Source organism: Psittacula echo (assembly GCF_963264785.1).
Source record: "Psittacula echo genome assembly, chromosome: 5".
Taxonomy (NCBI): Eukaryota; Metazoa; Chordata; class Aves; order Psittaciformes; family Psittacidae; genus Psittacula; species Psittacula echo.
Window position 1 is genome coordinate 4,183,525 of NC_137739.1, and position 22,804 is coordinate 4,206,328.

The window sequence follows — 22,804 nt, forward strand, 5'->3', positions numbered from 1 at the left end:
TCTTGCTGGTACCCAGAAAGGTGGAACTGCCACATGTGGCTCTCACGGAGGAAGCAAATACTTCCCTGAGCTGGAAAATCAGAACTGTGGTCAATGCATTGATGCTCTGTGATTTACCGGACAGGCTGGTATCACTGGAGGGCATCTACCTTGTTAGATGATCTGCTTATCAAAATCACTGACCAAATAAGAAAACCAACTCTTTTGTACAGACATTGAGCCAAGAGGGGAATGTTGCTGTTCTCTTGACATATCAGGAAATTTGCAGACTTCTCCATCTGCATAAGCCAGAGTCAGGAAAGAATAATTGTAAATTCTTTCTGGCTTTGTATCCAGGATCCTCTGCTGGTTTCAGTTATTCCAGTTCTGACTCCACCACAGAGCAGTACAGTCAGAATTATGCACTGTGCTGTCAGGCTGCAGCTTGGAAATCCCTGGCTAGCCCATTTGCATTATGATTTATTCACACTGTTTTGTTTATTCACATAAGACTTCTTGATTTCAGGAAAAAGGGAAGCATGTTTTTTATGGGCAGTTGCAAAACCCACTGAATCATGTCCTGAGCTCCTGTGACTCAACTTCTCCTTGGCTTGGAAATTTATGTGAAGCCCTGATTGCACTATTCCCCACTGTTGGACCATCTTTGTATAACTGATGCTTTTATTGTTCCACTTACCTTCTGCTGGCCCAGCTGTAATGTTGGCTTGCAGTTCAGGTCCATAGGCGATGGTACGGGCTTGCACTTTGAATAAATAGGTCATACCCTTAGTGAGATCTCGGACCTTCAACCAGCGTTGCCAGTTCCCTTTTATGTCCACAGTCACCACCTTACTTACTCCTGGAACAGCCATGCAGATAAAAAAACATAAGAGAAGGTTGCAATGCAAAAAAAAGAAATCAAGTGGAGCTTATTACATCTAGATGGTAAGTAAAATTATCTAACAGTTTGCTAAGAAAGTATTTCTTACAATTAGCAGGAGTTTAAGTAGTGATAATAGCCAATTTTCAGCACTGATAAGTATAATTAGAGTTTAAGCTTGATAAGTGGGTACTGACAAGAAAAAACCTTACAACACAACTGGGAAATTACCAAGAGACTACAGCAACTTCACTAATTACTCTGGGAAGAAAGGAGGAGGTAAACGAAGAGGACTCCACATTGTAGATAGCTTCCTAAGCAAGCATTTCTCCACTGCTTCTTTGCCAAGTAACCTGTGACATTGCCTGAAGGAGGAAACAAGGGCCATTTTTTTCCCCACCCATTTCATCCTGTCATTTCCACCATTGCCAAGTGAATGCAAAATGAAGGATGTGTATCTCACAGGTAACTTGTGGGTGTGAATGCCACTGCAATAGCGGATGCAATCAAAGCACTATTAGCTTGGACAAGCCTGAAGTCATGACTTCAGGGTGTTTCCCATTTTTCACTCTCCAAGAAGTTTTCTTACATGGATGAACTAAAATCAGTGCTGTTTCCTTTATCAAAGTTCATAGCTAGTTTCACATTTAGGTTCTGAATGCTGGATAAAGGGCAGAGTGGAAATGAGTGCATTGAAAACACTGAGATTTTCTAAAAGTCAGCCAATAGAAAGAATTTGATTAATAAAATCAAACGAACAGAACAGAAAGTTTGATTTTACAAAGTCCTTTTGGCACTCTTTCTAGTTCTGCAGATGTACAGAACACATTGCAAACCAAGAAGATGGGAAAGGGAGACCGTTTTTCGCGCTGGAGAAGTCTGCTTGCTAGTTTATCTTTCCAGAAAAATGCACAAGGAAGATATTTCTCAATCCAGATGCTTGTTTTATGCAAATTGAAACAATGAGTTCAGTTTTATTGGTTAAATAAAGAATAATGTCCAAGCAATTTCTGCTCAAAGTTTTCTCCCAGATACCATTTATAACTCAGGGAATCTTTCCTTGGATAACAACGAAGCAGTAAAAGTGCTCCCTCCTTCCCTAGGTGTACTATTTCATTTCTCTAAGACAAATCAGGAAGCATTTGTCATTTTGAAGTTATGTTCTCCCCCAAAAAGGAACTGTTAAAAAAGGCTCCAGGGCAATTTTGTTGTCTGTTATTGTGTAAAACAGAAAGCTGTAAAGCTTAAACAATAAAAGGTCAACAAGGGAGAAGGCTGTGGTAAAGAACAGATCCCTGTTAGAAAGTTGTGCAAAATGAGCAGCTTTTAAGCAGTGGCTTCTGAGTGGGAGGAAAGGAGATGTCACAGTGAGGACACTCAGCTGAATATAATGAATGGGTGTGAAGTCAAAAGATGCAAACAAAAAGCTCCAGGGGAGGTCTGGTCCATCCATGCTGGTGCACTGTAGTGTTGGCACAGAGGAATGTAAGCTTGGGGCTGGAAGGACCCTCTGGGATCATGGGGTCTGCATGATCTACCTGCAGTCAGCACCAGTACATGCTCTATCTTCAAATGAGCTTGGCTCTACCTCGCTGTCTAAATAAAGAAGCATGGCTTTACTATAGGAGGAAAATGATGGCATCAAGGGAGGGATTTCTTACCATGGCCAGAGAATAAATACATTTGCTGAAAGAAAAGTGTTGGCATAAAAGCAAATGGATAGAAACTGGGAAATAAGTCTAGGCAAAAATTCAGAATCTGAGGCAAAGCCTGCCATAACGTCCTTGCTTACATCAGAAATCTTCTACAGGGAAAGAAAAGACAAACTAGAGACAGAGATAGTACAGACAGAAGAGGGGGAAAGAAGAAAAGAAAACAAAGATTCTGAGGATGTTAAGTCAAATATATACAGAGAAAACATGATCTGACACTTCCATATTTTCAGGGGGGAAAATGTATTCTTAAACATTGTGTAGGAATGAATAAAAGGCAGGAAATGCCCAAACATCCTGAACCTCCTGTATACTCTGTATACATTTCTTGGTCAGAATTAGAAATGCTTTCTGCGTTAGTTCTTTGTGCTCAGACCTGCCATCCATAAAGGCTGAAAGTGCTTTTATTCTTGTATTTTCATTCCTGAATATAACTTTCTCAGTGCATGAGACATGGATATTCAGACAATATAGATCTTTATTCCTTACAGAAGAAGCAAATACAAGTGATTGATACCCTTATTTCTTTGGAAAAGAGTTTAAAATGGCTTGGCAATGGCTGAAATCACTCTGCCTGCTGTCAAACTGCCAAAGTTGGACATCCTATTGAACTATTGGCAATCTACCAGGAATATAAAACTATTAATAAGACCATCCACAAACCCTACAATCTTTTCTAATTCTCCTTTGGAATGAATTTACATCTGTTTTCAGAGAAATTGCCAAATCTTTCTCTGTTGTTGTTGTGGCAAATTAATGAAACATTTGTGGGCACAACATTGTTGTGGTCTAGCTTAAATCTAGTGCTAGGGTAAAAATGCTGCTTGAAAACTCCATGTAAACAGACACAACTAAATCTCTTGCACAGTTATTCTACCCTGTCAAAAGCAGCAGAGGTACCAGTGATGACTAGCACATTTGATGCCCCGGCAATCTTTGTGATAACAGAAGTGACACATGATGTGATAAGCAAGGCAAATGTGTCTGACTGATTATTCTGGGATGGAGCCTAGTCAGCAATTTCAAAGTGCAACACAGGGAGACAATCAGGCACTCTCAGGCTGAGTTTCTTCTTTGCCCACACCAGGTAACGATGGCTGTAAAATGACTTCTCAAATCACACAGAATACAGCTTGTGAAAGAAAATGAGAGGGGACAGAAAAATCCCTATAATCCACAATATTATAGTTTGCTGAGCAGTTTTGGCCAAAGTGGAATTGTTTTACTTGCCCTCTGCCACCTGGCTTCTCTTGGAAAACAACAGAGAGTAAGTAGGAAGTTGGGCAGAGATAAAAGCTACTACAGTACTTTTCTGTCATTTCCCCATGAATATGTATGATCAGAGCTCTGTCTTACCCTGGATGGGAGCCAAGGGCTCATAGACTACTCGATAACCCTGCAGGACTCCATTTGCTGCTGTCGGCTCACCCCAGGACACATTGAGTGTAGTGCAGGTGATCTCCGAGAACGTCAAGAAGCTGGGAGCACTGGGTGCTGAAAGGATTACAAACAGAATGAACTGCAGTAGAAATAGTCAATCTGATATATATAATAAAACATTGGTTTATTTGCCCAGCCTAAATCTAAATGAAACAAGTTGAAAATGGGATTTTTCAATTGTATCTCAATATCTGGTAATCAATTAGAAACCCAGGTGTCCTAAAAAAATCCAGCAGCCAGCTGCAGAGCTGAATCTCAAAAGCAAGCAAGGAGATAGGACACAGAAGGGAATGACCCTCAGAAGGGTGCTGTGTGAGCATACAGTAGAAGTGCACACCTCCACTGCCACCAACAAGGGCACTACCTTCATTCTGTGGTGGAGCAACTCCCACCACGGAACCAACACAGAATGCCGTTCAACTGGGTGGCTGCTGATCCAGCTTTAAAAAAGGAGGAATGACAAAAAGCACAATAATTCTCTCACAGGACTGCCTGGGCAATTTTCCAGGAGTTCCTTCATGTTTTCAGATGTGATAGCAGAGGCCAGAAACAGACCCATAGATGCTGTCTGGACCAGCTTTTGAAGGGATTGGTCCTTCTGGAAGTCCATTTATTTCCTCTGCATCACTCCTTTTCCCCCTTGGTCCACATATTTGATCCTTTTTAACCCTCCATGACCATTACAGAGCAATGACGCATCCAAAAGCTAAATCTGAACACCAGTGCTCTCCTGCATCCACCCATGTCCTCACCCATTGCCCAGTTACATGCTGGTCACCATCAAGGCTGTGCTTTGAGACAAGACAACGATCCCATACCCGCCTGGTGTGTCCTGCCCTGTGAGGGGTTGCTCCTGGGGCCATCCCCAGCTGCATTGAATGCGGAGATGCAGACCATGTACCGCGTGTGGCTGGTCAGGTTCTTGAGCCGGACAGTTGTCTCTGGGAGGAAAAGGACCTTCACTTTCTCTGTGTCATTCTGGGTGTCACTCTCCCAGTAATAAATCTGTTGGAACAGGGAGATGTTTTAGTATATCCTACATGTAGAAAATATCTGGGCATTGCAGCTATAAAAGATGAGGAAGATGGCACAGTCTTGCTCTGATCTCCTACATTAAATAGGATCCTAACACTTTTCACCATGTTCCCAGTCTTTTCTCTTCCTTGTCAAATTCCCAGCATCAAAGTAGCCCAGTGACCACATAGCTGAGTAGTACATCACTCAAAAATAGAGCACAGGCTGAAGAATGTGGCCTAATGACAGCAGATACGAGCTGCCAGAGTTCAGCATGAGAGGGCAGTTTTTAAATTCTTCCTGAAAAGCTAGCTGCCTGTCAGCACTGGCATTCTGCTATGATGGTCCATAATTCACCTTTGTACGCATACAATGGTTTCACCATTTGTGGTCACAGACAGCCAAGTGAATGTCTTCCTGACAAGGGTAATAAAGACTTTCCTTAAAGTTTCTTGAGGTACTTTTTCCCATTCTTGCCTTACGTAATTTTTATCCTGATGCCATAAAACTAGGCTTTGGAGAAGTTGTTTCCAAAGGAAAAATGGTGCCAGCCCTACTTATTGGACAGGCCTGGCAGCGAGAGCATTACAACAGGCCAAAGCAAGCCAGAAAGTTGCGAGAACGAGCCAAGGCAAGACTCCTCCTTGGCTCTACAAGCCAGGCTGTTAGAGCTCTCTATATGTACAAAAGGAAAAGAACATGAATTGATATATAAGGATGCTTGTTACTGCCAAGAAGGGATGCCAGATTATTCACACTGGCTTGGTTTCTCTTTGCTTATGGACCTCAATTCATGGAGAGAGGCAGAGCCAGACACTGAACCAAAGCCAAGCTCAAGTGTTTGTAGACTTGCCCATTTCCACTCTCTGAGGGTCCATTCTCATGCTGGAGAAGCTGAACAACATGCCTCTGAAACATGCTCGTCTCCTATGAACCAAATGCAATTAATACTATGATTTAATTTTGTTAAAGTTAAGGAAATTAAATCATTCTTCCGAAATCTGACCTGGCTCAGGCTTCTAGCTTAGAGAAAGTTCTGCTTTTCCTAATGGCTTGTAACATTTGATAGATAGAAAGCTCAGTTAATTTTCTTCAATACATTTCTTGCCCCTAGCTCTCATGTCTGTTGCTTTTTGGAGCCGATATGTTGCCTGCATAAGTAGAGCTGCCTCCTTATCTGCATACCCTGTTTCCCCGTGCTCTCCTTCTCCACAAAAAGCAACACACTTCTTTTCTCTCCCCCTCAACCTCATTCTCTTTCTTTTTGTTTTGGGACTCAGTGCCATTTCTGTACTGCAATCTGAATGCTGTTTTAATTTGCCTTATGCAGTGAGGGCAACTGTGAGATAGCTCTACAAACTACAAGTAATAGCAACGCCAAGCAAGATAAATGAAACCAGAAGAAACGGGAAGATTGCCTTGTAGCCTTGGATGTTCCCATTCTGGCTGTCAGCTGGAGGTGGGTCCCAGGTGAGCTCCAACTGGCTTGCAGAAAGGGAGTTTATTTGGATGTTCTGCGGGGCCAGTGCTGGTGCTAGAGAGAAAGGAGGACAAAAGAATTAATAGTGACAAGCAAAACTAGTTCATATTCAGGATGCAATTTCCCATTTGCAGGACTCCGGATGGGCTCTGTTTACGCCACAAGTCAGCTAAGAGAGTCAGCCCTGGAGGTATCTATCACAAGGAAGTCTCAGCACACGTGGACTGAGAAACAGCCAAGCCCCCAGAGGTGGTTGCTCCCACACAGGCTGGGTTAGACACTGAACCAACTTGATCCTGCCAGCAGCTTTGAAAAAGAAATGAGAATTTTGTCTTCATTCTATCATTTTGGGCTTGCCTTGGGCAGTGATACTGGGAGCGACTGGGAGCAAGGCAGGTGCCTTGCCACCATCAGCCTGGCCACCCTCTCAGCGGCAAGTCTTTATAACAGCCTCTTTTCAAGGGTCCAAGACTTAGGGCCAAAATACGGGCCAAAATTACCTCCCAAATCAGTCAGATGCTAAGCAATTCAATTAATATTTTATGTAATGACAAAATGACTTTTAGTTGGTACTCGCTAGCTCTTTTTTGATTACACCTTCACATATACACACTGGCCCTCTTTGGCTCCTGATGATGTTTCTTCTTTGCATTGTGCTATGCCAGAAAACTAATCTTAGAGTGCACCTGGGTCACACCATCCTTCCCTTTGTCAGGATCCAGCTTGGTGCAGGTGGATTTTCTTCCCCAGCTGCTAGCAAGGACAGTCTGTTCTCCCAACCTGCTGTCTCTGCCTTGGGCAGGTCTTAACAAAACAGCACATGTTCTGTTTACAGAAAAGGTGCTGAAGCGTGTCCTGTTCAAATTCCCGAAGTAGGGAAAGAAAGGCAGGGCGAAGGGTACACTTCTTTTTTCTGTATGTTCACAGTGCCATAGCCTTCACCTCGACCGCCTGAGAAAGCTCCTCTTTTCTCTCTGCCCCTTTATGGGCCATAAATAGAAGTGATAAAGCATTCACTGCTCGAGTTAGATAGCCCCGGTTACCCGTCCCTCTGGAGACTTCTTTCTTTAGAGAGAATGACCTTCATAAGTCACACTTTTCTACCAATACTCCCTCCCCCCGAGTTATAAAATAAAATAGTAATTAACACCCACTCAGCCTGACACCAACTATTTATTTTGTTCTAACTGTGTGGTTTCCATATTATCACTGCCCACCCTGCCGTTAATGGAAATGTTAATAACCGGCGCCAGGTTGTTGTGACAGATGCTTGGGCTCATTATCAGAAATTCTTATTTACCGCTCCATTAAATGACAGAATTGCACAAAAAACAATTCAATCAAAACTAACTGGAGGAATTTTAACAGCCACATTAATAATCCCAAACATAAATAAAGTTAATGTCTTTTGCATGTTTGCCATCGGCAACTGGATTGCAAAATTATTGCTGTACAATTAAAACGTGAACAGCAAAATTGAAAATAGCCTTTATTGCAGGGCTCAGTTAAAACTATTTGTTTATATTATTTTTTGTTGTTTCTTTTTCAGCTGCACATAGTGAGTGCCCAAGGTGACAGTGACCACCAGTAAAATACAGCTTGTTCAGAGGGGTGCACTCGTTTAATTGCGGCTCTGTCTTCTGGGCTTCATGGTGGAGCACAGGAAGTTCAGTGCAACAGTATTGCTGTCAAGGACCAAAACGCTCAAGATTTTGAGACTTCCACAGCACACATCAGAGTGTGAGGCCAAGCTGATCACACAGGACAAGCCTGAAAATACATCTTGGAGATTTGCAGATGATGACATGCTCAGGGAAACAGGAATATGTGCAATTGCAGAAGAAAATGGATCACTTTAGCAATGTATTTTCTTTTGAGGTAGTGACACTACTGCCTGTCCTCAGCTGACAGCTTCAAAGTGCTCTCAATACCCAGGTCTAAAGCAGCATGTATAATAGTGTTTTTCTTTGGATCCCCTGTGCCAGCCTGCAACAATTGCTGCTTCCAAGATGTGACCGTTAGAAGAGCCAGCGTGTGCGACCTGCTGCCAGAAAAACACCATATTTCCTCAACCCCTTTTTGGAGCACATCTAAGAAATACAATGGTTAAAACCTGCCAGTGATCACTCTGCACTGACACACTCACTGCTGGAGTTGCACTTCTGCTGGCAGAGCGGCAGAAAATTTGATGGGAAGGAAAGAAAAAAGAGGCTGGTGTTGAAAACAACGTTTCTTTTTGCTACCCCAGATCCTCCGTGAGATGTAAATTGTTTGGTTTTGTGCCCTGTGTGTCTGTCCCTCTGCTCAACTTTCAAAGGCTGATGTGTACCTCCTCTTCTAAGCACAGATTTCTTGTTGACAGCAAGGGATAACAGAACAGTGCTGCTGATGCTTGATGTGGCTCTGTGCAGACAGCACATTAAGGGTGAAATGAAATACTCTAAAAAGAAGGAAACACATCCCTAAGGCCTTTACCTGTTTGAAACCCCAAACCATTCACTGTATGTATGGACAGCCTGTGCCAATAAAAAGCAAGTGCATTTTAAAGGTGAATTCAAAAGCCTTTTACCTTCTAGGAATGCAGTTCAAGATTACTGAGCTCTGAGTTTTTTCATGGCTGTTGAAAGCACGAATACATAAAAATCAAGATTAAAGCTAACCTCACACGGCTTTAGCTGTTAGTGACATTATCAACTATAGCAGGAGTGACACAGACCCCTGAGGGTCCAAACTCAGCTCTTGGCAGGTGGAAAGCATTTCATCTTCCATGAAAAACAAAAAGTATGTATCCATGAAGTCTAATTCTGTGCATGTATCCTGCCTTGGAATTTCATGCAGATATTTGTCTGATTTCAATTCACCTTTGAGATTGTCTCCTTGAAACACTTTCTCAGCCAAAACCATAAGGAGAAAGGCTGAGCAGGTTGTATAGTAATCAGGAAAAAAAATAACAATAACTATGGTCTGGGATGAGATTGGCAGAATCAAGTAAAAACAACTCTATTGGGAAATGCAGCGAGTGTCAAAATGAGCCCATAAATAAAGTTACACATCTAAATTCACATTTAAACATATCACTGCCCTCATTTTCCAGTCGTGCTGAACAGCCTCTGCTCACACTGCAGTCAATTTGAGCTTGCAAATGCTTATAACCTTTAAAGAGAAGGTGCTTAAAATCCCCAGTGGCCTGCCTGTGACAGAGCTCTGTGCATTGCAGAAGGTTCACCTTACTTTTTCTCACTGCTTCCTTGGGATATTTGCTCTCTGTGTCAGTCAGAGCTTTTCATCAATACAAAACTACTATTCCTTTTCTCAGTGACAGTGCCATGATGCTCTGTAGCACAGGTAGGCTACAAATCCTTGTGATTCATTTGGTATACTCGGTAACTGCTTTCATGAAGCATTCCTTGCTGCTCTTACATCTGCTCCAATTGCCGGGTAGGAAAAGATTTCTCCTCTACTGATTTTCTAATTGCTTCTGCAATGCCAGTATTATGTCAGGAAATTCACAGACAAGACTGGGACAAGATTCCCTGACACTCATGCCATTTAAATAAACATGCATGCAAAAAAAAAAATGAGGAGAAAAATGCAGTGAAGAGAGACTGAAGATTTCCTGTGCATCAGCTTGATCCCACAGTTCCAAACAATCCCAAGCAAGTTTCAGTTTTGTAAAGGCCTCTGATCCTTTTCTGTCTAGCAAGCACTTCCTCCCTAGTTTATCAAAGCATGCCTTTGTGAACATGCCTGCTTTTATTCCCTAGTAATCAATATATCTGCATTTTGGTGTTGGCACCTAGAGGCCAGAATCTCATTGGGCAATGTGTTGCATAAACACAGAACAAAGACACAGCTCCAGGCCTAAAAAGCTTCTAATCTATATGTCTACACATTATAATGGAGGGGTGGTTCTGACATCCCAGCTGTAATCTTATCTACCTAGTGACAACAGAAGAGGGAAGACACAGCAATATTCAGTGTAGCATGTGCTGACAAAGCTTGCATATGCAGCACCTCTGAAGTTTACACACTGATTCCTGGCACACACAGTCATGGAAAACAGAGGTGGAAAGCATTTGGAAAGGGCTCAGACATCCATCCTCCTGTGTCACACCGGGATCAGCTCTGCTGCTCAGATGTTGATGTAATTAATCTCCATCACTGACCTCTTCCCGGATCCCCCCACGCAAACTCTGCCAGCATTTCCCTATTTTAATAACTCTTCAAATAACCCTCATATTATTATTTTTCAAATCTCTAGCCTATTCCATCCTCATTGTATTGAACTTATGTCCCCAGTGGCATGGAGAACAGATTGGTTCTTCTCCCACTGCAGCCACTGCCCTCAAGTTATGGAGCATGCAAGCAACAGTTAAGTGGATTTTAAAAGCCAAACACAACATAAGAAACAAAAGGACACAAGATAAAACAGCACGACTTGATCTGCAGGATGGGCAAAGCAAAATGCAAGGGGCTTTCTTGCAGTAAGGGTTTAGAGAAGGAATGCAAAGATGATACCTCCCAAGCAAGAACAAAAAGGTGTTTCTGCAGATGTTTGCAGTCACTCCTTCCACGATGGAAAAGCAGCATGAGAGAAACATGTTCAGTGTTTACTGGCCATTTTCTTGCAGTGGCTGGGAAAGAGAGGTAGGAGTGAGGCACACTTCCCCTGTGCAGCAGTACCTCTGCCATAAGGAATGCTGCGTGAGCGATGCTGATTAGTTCAATAACAATTAGTTAATTGTGCTTTAGAAACAGCTACTGCGAAGCAGCTTTCCGCTGTGACAAAGCAGCACAAGCTATATTTAGAATGTTTCCCACCAATTTCTGGCTGGTTTAGGCTAGGCTATGTTTTGTGATGGAAGTATGTGCTTTTTCCAAAGACTGCACTTTCTGGGGTTACTTAGATGTATTTCAGATGCAATAAGACAAGCAGAGCTGCATATAAAGGATCTTAACTCCCTCAACACAACTCCATTCACTAATATTAGACTCGAGTGCTCCTACCCTCATATTCAGGCTGACAGTTTGGCACCAAAACCTGGTGTTATTAAGTTATATAATTATTAACCCAGTTACTAACTTTGCCAGCCCTGTGTCACCCTGTGACCTGAAATGAGTCTCAGGAAAGGAGCAATCTGGTCTCCCCCACCTTCTACTGGGCGGGGAGGAGGTTAAAGCAGCTGGAAAAGTCAGGTTTTAGTAGAAAATAACCCTTTTTTAGGGGTGTTGATAGATGTGTTGATTTACATGATTGTAAGAGAAACTGAAACATTTCCTAGGGTACAAGAGACCAATGGAAGTCAATACAAGACTAACTGGAACAACATCTTTCTCACCCTCACGAACACCGATGAAGAGGGAACACAAGCTAACCAATGCAAAATAGAAAGGCAAACAGGCAAACCTACCTTGGTGGACAAGAAGGGGTGGAGAGGAGGAAAACAGCTGTCAGGATGAAAATTTGGGAATCTAGCACACCCACAATTGCTTTACTCTGTGCCATATTATTTGGGTAGGCAAACACTTGGTCCCCTCCCTGTATGCTACACTTGGTAATGTAGCTGCGTTCTGCCACATCAAAATTTTAAGGGTATTGAAGTCATGAAAAAGCATAAATAAAAGCAGCTGCAAATGATACCCAAATGTAACATCCCCAGCTTCTCTGCTTAGTACTGGGAAGCTTCCCAATATTGGCTAGGCCTGTCTTCAGCATCTGCAGAGACATGAAAAGGATGTGGGGGTGGAGGGAGGAAGGAGGGAGAGATGACATTAACCACACATAATGGAAAACACTGAAATGAAACAAGGACTAGAAATGGAGTATCCTTTCCATGGACACAGACTCCAGGAAGTTACTTGCCAATGCCATTTTTTTGAACTGAGAAGGCTCAGGAAACCTCCATGGATATGACTTATTCATGAAGAACCTTCATGAACTGGCAAGTGACTGAAGCAGAAGTAACTCTCATCCTGTTCCTCACTGTCTCTTCCAGCGGTGGTGAAATCACAGTTGCTGTGATTGCTAATTTTTTAATGTGGGGCTCAGATTTTCCAATAAGTCATGTGCAATCCAGGATTTTCAGGGGACAGACATGATCTGAAGTTACTGTGACTGCACTAGAAGTTACCATGACTGCATTACCATGCCTACAAAGGAGGCAAATCTCATGGAGCAGTACTGTGAAACAGTTACAGCCTTCAAGCAAAACCTACACACTTTTCTTTTGCTGAAGCTCACAGTTCTATTTAGCTAATATAAACCTAAAATAGGCTATCACATTGCACACTGAGATTATCGATCAAGGGACTGAGAGCTGTTGGCCCAAAACTAAAGCCCTTAAAGAACTGTCAGACTGCCTCTGGAAACAGCATACAGGTGACTAAACCAGGAAGGGGATATATAATATAAGGAGTTTTTTCCTCTGGTTCTTTTGTGTCAACAAGGATACGATCACACACAGGCCGGCAGCCCATCAGTCAGCAGAGACGGACCCATGAGCAGGAACAGCAAGAGTCTGACAAGCATTAGGTATGCACAAACAAACACACCGGCATAAATCTACAAGCTAAAATCCCCTTTCACTTACATAAATGCAAATGAGGGTTAAGTCTGCTAAAGCTAGTAGACCTAAGCCAGTGTGTAAAGTGAGAGCAGTGTCAGCTCTGAAGAATGCAGGATTCACCCCCCATGATGTACTGAAGGTTGTTCAAGGGTGCAAGGGATGGTGAAGAACTGCGGAGTGTTTGATACCCTGGCCTGATCCTCTCTGAGGAGCACTGGGAAGAGTAGGAGCAGCAGGTGGGAACATCCTGCTCTCAACTCTCTTAGAAACATCTAGCCATTAGACAAAGGCAGAATTACCTACTTCAGACCATCTCCCCAGGCTCTCTGATTCCCAAAACTCCTCCTCCTCCATTTATAGCCATGTCTCACTCATAATCATTTATTAATCCCACACTCTAATATCACAATACCACAAGACAGTAAACAAAAGCACCCACTTAATGTTCACTAACCTTAATGACAGCACCTACGAAAGCCTTAAAAGCACCAACAACTCCTTATGATCCACTAAAGCCAAGAGAGCACATAGAATAATTAGGGTGAATCTCCACTGGGTTTGCCACAGATCAAATGTTAAAAGCCATATTAGAAAAAAGTCCAACTGAACAGGTGAGATCTGCCACTGTGAGAACCTTTTGCTGTGGCTTTAATGCAAGTTTGGGTAGCTCACCCCCATGAGGTATTCATTTAGGATTTACAGATTGCAATGCAAAGCCCATGGAGGGCTGTGATCTTTGCTTCTGAGAGAGATTTCATTTGCATTTTCTCAACTCTGAGAGTTTTCTCTTTTTTTCTTTATTTTGCAGACATAGCATCCCTGAGTTCAAAACTGTGGTCCCATACCCCCAACATCACCTCAGTGTCCAAATTGCTGCAGTCAAAGTATTTTAGGATATTGCTAATTAATTTTTTCATTACAAAAAAGGCAACTGTGTACAACAGAATCATAGAATCATACAGTCGTTAGGGTTGGAAAGGACCTTAACATCATCCAGTTCCAACCCCCTGCCATTGGCAGGGACACCTCACACTAAACCATGGCACCCAAGGCTCCATTCAACCTGGCCTTGAACACTGCCAGGGATGGAGCATTCACAGCTTCTCTTGGCAACCCATTCCAGTGCCTCACCACCCTCACAGTAAAGAATTTCTTCCTCATATCCAATCTAAACTTCCCGTTTGAACCCGTTACCCCTTGTCCTGTCACTACAGTCCCTAATGAAGAGTCCATCCCCAGCATCCTTATAGGCCCCCTTCAGATACTGGAAGGCTGCTATGAGGTCCCCACGCAGCCTTCTCTTCTCCAGGCTGAACAGCCCCAACTTTCTCAGTGTGTCCACAAAAAAAAAAACCAAAAAAAGAAAAAATTGAAAAAATAGAAAAATAGAAAAAAAAAAATAGACAAGCTGAAAGTTGCCAGTTCCATGATTGACGACAGATACAGCGAACAGATGTCAGAAAAGAAAACCAACTGTGTTTTCTCTACAGCTGGCTTCACAGCAAAGCTGTATAGAGGAGGCAAAACCACAGGAGTTGAGACCCGTATGAAAATACTTACAACATTTTGCTCACATGTCACAGGATGACTGAAACCAAGCAGAGCAGGGCTGCACAATTAGAGGCAACAGAAATTTGGCTGCAAATATAAGCCTTTAGTCAAAAATACTCAAGCTCCAGCCTGCGTGTCCTTGAATATAAGTTATCAGCCAGGGGCTTCCCTACTTCTTTACCAGTGCAATTTATGGTTCATCTTACTTTACTACTGATTACTCATATCTTTGAAAGGAAGGTTAATTCCTTTGCTTTTAATGGAGTAGCTCTGCTGTTAGTTCAATACAGCTTTGCATACATGATTAGGCTTCTCCTCCCTCCACCCTCTGTGCACCGTGCAGGGATGTCCCTGCACTCGGTTCTTCACAGGCTATATAACAGTGCAGCAGAACAGCTAATTTGTCCTACTGCTCCCACTGCTGCTTGCACCTACTACAAAACAAATACAGGAGTCCTGATGATGGATTTGAGTGCAGAAAAACTGTCTGTCTTGGGTTACAGTCAGTACTAAAAACTGACATCAAATTGTTGGCTTTGCGAGATGGAAGTTCATCACCTGAGCAAAACGTTGCATGGCAAACACAGCATAATGCCACCCTCACCAGCAATAGCAGTGACAGAGATACAAGCACATGCAGTTGATCAAAAACTGATGATATTTTTGCTTGGACAGAAACATCTCTCCTACATTGAGATGTGATAAAGAGAGGCAATTACACCAGGGCTAAGCAGGAGCTGCCGCACTGTATAAAGCATTCTGCTGTACCAAAGACTGCTTATGACCAATATGAACAACTTAATGAGCTGTTAATGAAGCACGCATTCGGCTTTTACTTGCAGCATGAAAACATTGCAAATCATTTTATGGAGCTTCTGGATCATCAATGGAGAATTAAAGATGTCAAATAAGCCCATCAAATCTATGTCTCAATCTGGCCACTGCTTTCCACTGCATTCTCTTAAAATTCATTTTCCTATATGGTAGAATAACTTGCTTTGACAGCAGTACGACTAACTTAGACCTCGCTTCCTTCTGCCTTGACATCAGATTTCAGTCTCCAGAGAGCTGCAGGGATGTCTTTTTGACATGTTGACATTAAGGACACTTCTTCCACAGACTCACACTGGCACAGTTACTTTCTGCCTTACTATTGTAAGAGCAGCTACTGAGCTAAGCTACTAAATTTGGAAGCTTAATTATGAAACCTTTGTGCTTATCTGTAAACAGATTAAGAATGTAAAAGTAGCCTTAAAAGAAAAAAAGCCAGTTTGAATAGGAAAGGGAGTGAGGTTTATATAGAGAATTCATATCCAGAATTCCCCAGCATTGCAGCAATACCAGTAACACACAAGGAATGACTAATGCTCTAATGTAGGCACGCTTTAGTTATTTTTTAGTTATTTTTTACTCTCCTGTCACAGCCCTGTGGGATTAGATAACACAGCCGAGTGCTATCTATACTGCTATTACAACCAGTGGAACTGCATTGATGGGAACAACAAATCCAAACTGGATTTGCTGCAGACAAGCCCCAAGTGGAAAAAAGGTATAGAGGGAGTCTGGAGGAGTTTAAAATCCACCAAGAAATACTGATGAGATGTACCCAGTGGCTGACAAATGGAATGCTATCGGCATACAGGTGTAATGGTTTCCATTAATGCAAGAGAAACTGAAGAAGTTTCTTCCTCAGTCCAAACAGGAAATGTCTCACCATTTCTTTTTCTTCTTCACCTTCCTATGCTTTCCCTTTCCTGCTCTGTCTGACTTTACTGTTTCTTTCAGCACACTAAAGAGAAGTGAAGAACATGGCTGCGATCTTTAACTCTGAGCTCAGATGAGAAGTTCTCCTTCCTTAGGAAGACAGCCACTGGGGACAGCATGAAAACCCAGTGTCACACTTGGAGCAAGGCATTCCCAGAACAGCTGCTTAAAGATCATTCACAACTGAGCATGATGTTTGAACAGCTCTCCAGATTGAGGGGAGGGGAAAAGGAGACCGATGTTTTAAACATCCTGCTATCCTGCAAAAGTAGCCTTTTGCTGATGCTCAGAAGTGTCAACAATTGAAAGGCAAGTACTTGAACATTTCAAAAGCTTGGTACTTTTAAAATGCCAAGGAAGGTCAACCCCTTTGTTTATAGTTTGAGGAAGTAAAAGCACGAAGTTATTTATGATACTACTTTCCAATAGCTTCCCTCCATCCCTTTTTGTTTATCAAGGGAACATACTGTCCCTAGGCTGACAGGTTTTAGACTATGTGAAATTTCACTAATGTGAAATGGCCATGATAATCCTTCTTCTTCCCTCCTTCAGTGGCATCTGGGATGGAAATGCCCACCCAGTTCTCCCAGTTGTGCCAGCAGCAACATGCTCCGTATCTGCATACACACAGTCGGCCACTGAGAGACATGGCCCACGTGTCCCAAACAGATAGGAGAAAACAGCCAAGGGGGCCACAGCACACTGATTGAAGCTGCCAGCTCTAATGCACTGAAATGTTGTCATTCCTCTTGTAGGCTGCTAACAAGGAAGCACAGGGGACTTCTCTGCACAGCATCTTCTCAGCTACATTCAAGGCAGGGAAGGAGATAAAGCTTCTGTGCTATACAAGAAAAGGAGGTAGTACTGAGGGACTCCGTACAGTGACCTATGATGGAGAGGTGACACCAATTAGGGTATTTTGTATGAACACATGAAGAGAGTGAGGCCTGCAGAAAGAGATGAAAACACTCAAGGACAAAGAAGCCTTGTTCTGACAACCTTCTCTGGCATTAGCATGATAGACAAAGGGACATAGTCCAAGCACAGATAATCAGCTAAGAAGGGACAAGAGCTCTTTGCTAGAAGCAGTTTATAAAGAGGAGCCAGGTGCATGGAGTTAAGTCTTTGCTTCCTTACTCTTTCCTCAGGAAGAAAACCTAAATCACTATCTTTGGCCTTGGGGCTTTCCAGATGGTTTTTATTTCTTGCCTGTAAAATGCTGGAGATGGTTAGGCAGCTCTGAGTGTGTCCCTTGATGCTACTGGCAGAGCAGAGCTTCCCTACATGTGTCAGCTATGGTGAACAAAATAAAGCCTGTAAGCTCCAGGAACACGTGTGGAGCTGCAGGCAGAAGGGCAGAGGATAACTGCAGGTAACAGTGGGACATTTGCCTTGGTGTCTGCTAGCTTTGCACCAAGAGGTAGACTCAGGTTTTCCAAGACAGTAAGAAAAGAGAGGTAAGAAGCAGCTGACCACCTGTCCCACTCCTGTTCCTTTCCAAGCTACAATTTCACTCGGAAGAAAGCAAGACAGCCAGGAAACCTTTTCTGAAAGACAATGGTACAACCAAGGCGGCATTTCAACAGCTGACTTCTAAGAAGGGGATCTGTCTCCCAGCTCTTCTTACTGCTTGTCTTTCCCACTGCCCTACCAGCATTCAGAGGTCATTATTAAAAGGAACAATAACAACAACAAACCACGCTCATCATTTCTCGTGAATTCTGAAGGCCACCAATGTCACCATCAGTTATAATGACACAAGTCACTCCCTTCTTCACACAAATGGATTTACAACCAGTTTAAAGACTAGTGTCTCTGAGTGCGCTTCACCCCTTCTGCTACTTCCTCTCAGTGCACACATGCTCTCCTCTGGCAGCAGCTGCTGGAAGAAATTATGAATTCCATTATTTTTCATCCAAGCCAGCTTTGAGTATATGGGAGAAGCACTGGAGGCTGCAGGCTCGTTAGCAGAGGATTTGTATTGCTACCTTCCATTTTATTCACCTTCCCAGATTCGGTGAAGCACTCCTGCCCCAACCTGTTTAATTAAAATGCAGGTGGTGGACTCTCCTCAATTCGAGAGCCCACCACACAATCAGATAGTGACAGCAACCTGGTAGAATAAAGCTCTTGATATAGTGGCTGCTCTAACAGAGACTTAATTTCAGTTGAGCAGAACAGCACCTCTGGTAGCAGCTGCATTTAGGGCTGGGATGAGTATCAGTACCCAGCCTCTTGCTGAACACTCACTGCCTTTCCAATCAAAGTCAGCATCCCTGACAGCTGAACTGTTAAATGAATTAACAAGGCGAGAAGGGGGTTTGCCAGTGGGGCTGTGACTCCCTTCCTAATTTCTGCAAGTGGTGGCTTTCAATTTTTCTGTCATTTGTCAGGAGATGCACATGGTTCTCTAATGAGCAGGGCAGAGCTGCAGCCAGCTCTAGAAAGGCAAAATTACAAGGATCTTTGAGTCTGTGGAGGAGAGAGATCCAGATGCTTGAGGCAGGTGGGGGAAGGAACTGGCTCTGTTCAGACTGAGCAGGCAGCGCATTCTTGCTGGCTGTGCTGAGCACAAGGACTCCCAGCCCACTCTCCTGACATGAGGAAGAATTGCTCTCCATGCCAGTGAGTTTTGCAAACATTCAGGCAGAACTCTATTTTGAGCCTTTGATCTTACGGGCTACTGTAAAAAGAAAAAGGTTTTGCTCCAAACCACATCACCAAAACCCAAACCATTTGCATGCAGCTCCCTTATTCACCAGGCAAGTTAGGATACAGAGGTCTGTTACTCAGGTCTGGCTTGTTGCATAGGAGCAGGTTGTTCTCTTTCCAAATTTCCCCCTGCCCATCAGTCAGAGGCAAGTGAGACCTGAGCACCTGGGCTGCCTGTTGACTAGGGTACAGCTCAATGGCACTTCGGGACTTAAGAGAACCTCCCCATTGGGTGTTTTTTGTTTAATTGGCCAATCTGGCAGAAGGTTGGTTTTACTGTTTCTTGTTCCAAATTTGTCAGGAGGTTCCATTACTGGAGCTTTTATTGTAAAAATCCAGACACGAGGGTAGGAAAATCTTCCAATCTAACAGAGGAGAGGACAAGGAGGAAGGAAGGAATTAGACACATTTCCTTCTGCATCATTCATCTGTCTGCACCAGACACAGAAACTGAATAGCTTATCAACCCTCTGTATCATTCCCAGGTGCCCCACACTGTATGAAACACCCACCAGAACTGCACAATATTAGGTATTTGACTGATCTGGCCTAAACCCAGCACACTTTCCCAAAGGCAAGTGCTGTATATTCCTTTTTACAACTGAGAGAGGAATGTTCTTGCACCTACCAGAATTACTGGAACACATATGGATGAAGGAAGCGCTGTTTAGCAATACTGAGATGCAAGCTATGTGGGGCTTTCAGCCTGGAGACTGGTTCCCTTCAGTCATTTTGTGTTCAGTGCTATGCCTGTGTTGTCAGCACTTGTTTATTGGGCAGGTTTTCTCTATTTTTAACATGGATGCTCCAGTTGCTGAAGCTAAGCAGACCCATTTTTTCCAGCTTACTGCTTAACTGCCTTTACCATGGGTAAGCACATCAAGCAAACAATAACAACAAAAACTTGTATTTCCACAGCACACTTAAACTCAAAGGTGTCACAAATCAATTTGAAACTTAAATTGCAATACCAGCTCCAATCACTTTACTCACAGTATAAATCACAGCCAGTTCTGGAGGTGGAAGAGGCAGTTCTGTAACAAAGTGTAATAACTTCACACAACAAGAGTGAAAATTGGCAGGAAGATCCTACATTCATCATTTCTACCACATGGACCTGGATTGTCCCTAACCAGAGGTAAATCCAGGATCTCTAAAAAAACCCATCAGAGTCATGTTAAAACTTCAGATACACCAGTCCTGCCTGTGAAAAAAAGTCTCCTGGATGTATCAGTTTCCTCCCAAGTTTGGCTCCTTCCACTGCCTTGTTCCCTATCTGAGTTACCCTAAGGAAGACCTGGACAGTGGGATTAAAAGACACGATGTATCAGCATTTCCTTGTTTTCCCCAGCTGACTTTCTGTGCTGTGTACATGTGTATAAATGCATGTGCTGGCTCCATTTGCAGCAGTGAGATACTGAGCTCTGAAAAAAAAAAAAGTATTTTGACGCTAGCTACAGTTGGCTTCACTTGGGGCTTTCTTCACTGCAGTTGCACAAGTAAGAGCAGCAGCAAACTAGAAAGAGATGTAAATATTGCCAGCTGTCTGCAGAACTATGCTGCTCTGATTAATTTATGATGTTTTCAGAGGCAGACAGTGAATGTTTCACCATATTTGAAATGAAAAGGTTAAGTAGAGTTTAAAAAATGTGCAGTAGGGTTTAAAAAAGATGTGCTTTGCTTAGTTTTCAGCAATAGAATATTTAATGAATAAGAATAAAATGAATTATTGCTGGGTTTGATAGCTTGTACATCTTAGCCTTGAGACAGAAGAACAGAAGTGCAATCAGATCCCTCCACGGAGGCAGAGTGAACAACAGGAGGGTGCGTGTTGCCTATTCTTGTTCTAAGCTTCAAAAGATACTGCTGCAGAAATTGATACCATAACTAACAACTATTTCAGCATCAGCCTCTTTCCAGCTGGGGTCACCATAAATACAGCCCTGTTGCTGTGGCTGTGAAGAAGACATCAGCTATTCCAGTCCTGCGCTTCTCTGGGTAGAGTTACCCAGAAGAGACTCAGCTGCAGGTTATCTGGGCTCTGCAAGATCACTGGTCTCACAAAGCATTCAAAGAATGTGTTTGGTTAACTGTCTCATCCTTATTTCCACCTCCAGCCTTTCTATGGAGGTATTTTAACATGATGGACAAGTTACATTTCATAAATACAGCCTGGATTCATGCAGTAGACCCATAATACACAAAGGCATGAATAGTGCCACTGACCCTCAGCTTCTGTAGAGGCTGAATGCAGCTATAAAGTCTGCATGTTCCTGAGTGTAATCATCATCTATGCCTGCAAAGCTAGCAGTAAACTAGACATAGTGTCATCTTGATTTCAAGAGCATAAAAATACAGCAAGGTGTGGCACAGGCACACAGGCTGTATGTCTCCACACAGGCAATGTCTCTACACAGAGAGTTATAAAATAAAAGAAGCAGCTTCCCAAGCCTCCCTTGTTTTGTAGTTTTGTTTCTTTTCCCTTGTGGCTTCCCTGTGCTCCACTTTTCACTTCTTTAACTTGAGTCAGTTTTTCCCTCAAGCTAATTTGGTATGAACAGTCATCCTCCTGCAACTCCAAACAGATTTTCTCTTCTTTCTTTCAAATGCCTTTTCTCCCCTTGTTCGTGTAGACCCACTGGCTTTCATATGGCAAGGAATTGTCAGTGACAACCTATTCCTGGAGAGGATGCTAAAAGAAACTGTTAATGTTCTTGACTGGGAATTTTTCACCATCCCTTTTCCAGGACAAATATTGAATATTCTCTGGAGAATACTAAAACATTCTGGTAACTTAAAGAAAAAAAAGAAAATAAACTGATTTTCCTACACCTACCTGCTTCACCCACAAACACTTCCACTGGTGCGCTGGTAGGGCTCTCACCAATTATATTATATGCTGTCATCAACACTTCGTATCTCTTGTATTTCTTCAACTCTGCAAAAATAAATATTACATTATTCTATTATGTATTACAGAATATTATTTATATTATCTAGACTCCATCACCTCTTTATCACCAGACTTCCCTCTTGTGAAACATGGCATTAGAACAGCACAATGATGCAACATCTACTTCCTTCCTTCCTTAACTCACACATCACTGCAGGATTTGCCTAATTATGAAAGATCTTTGCAATGAAATGGCAGGATTTTCCAGTGTTTCCTCACACTGTTGCTTCAGTAGGAGGAATCATTCCTGATGAGTAACTAGCTAGAAGAATATTGCCAGGTCATTTTCAATGACACAAAAAGGCAGGACTTTGCTTTGAATGAGCTTTACAGGCTCAATTTGATCTCCTGGTAGAAAAGTGGCTTCAAACCTTTGCCTAACCCCAGGGACTTTGATCTAAGGAATCATTTAGCAACTGCACGGCTCAAGAATGTCACGGCTGAAGCAGGCTGCAGAAGATCTGCAGTGGGGAATCTGGAGTCCCATCTGAAGTACTGCATGGGTACCTCTTTTTCAAAGTGACCACAGCCTGAACATCAATCACAAAGAGAAAGGAGAAATTGGAGTCTGGACTCAATTTGGCAACCAATTTCTTTGCAGACATACAGAAACTACTCTGACAGATGAGGTAGGAGAGTGAGAGCAGTGTGAACAGATCTAGAGAACCCAATTGTATGAGGGTAATTAACAGATGCAAACAAGGGTGAAGGAGAAATCATGTCAACGTCAGCAGGGGAGGCAGTGCCTGAGCA

General features: G+C 42.8%; 1 protein-coding gene across 1 annotated transcript in view; it reads right to left on the reverse strand.

The window, feature by feature from the left end:
- SDK1 (sidekick cell adhesion molecule 1) overlaps window positions 1–22,804 on the reverse strand; it is a gene marked incomplete at both ends in the record, with an annotated part of 410,080 nt that overhangs the window by 20,909 nt on the left and 366,367 nt on the right. The window contains 5 exons of the mRNA XM_080619378.1: window positions 677–838; window positions 3,928–4,065; window positions 4,830–5,016; window positions 6,444–6,559; window positions 21,935–22,036. Of these exons, the coding sequence (XP_080475504.1) occupies window positions 677–838; window positions 3,928–4,065; window positions 4,830–5,016; window positions 6,444–6,559; window positions 21,935–22,036 (705 nt within the window). The remainder of the gene's footprint in view (window positions 1–676; window positions 839–3,927; window positions 4,066–4,829; window positions 5,017–6,443; window positions 6,560–21,934; window positions 22,037–22,804) is intronic.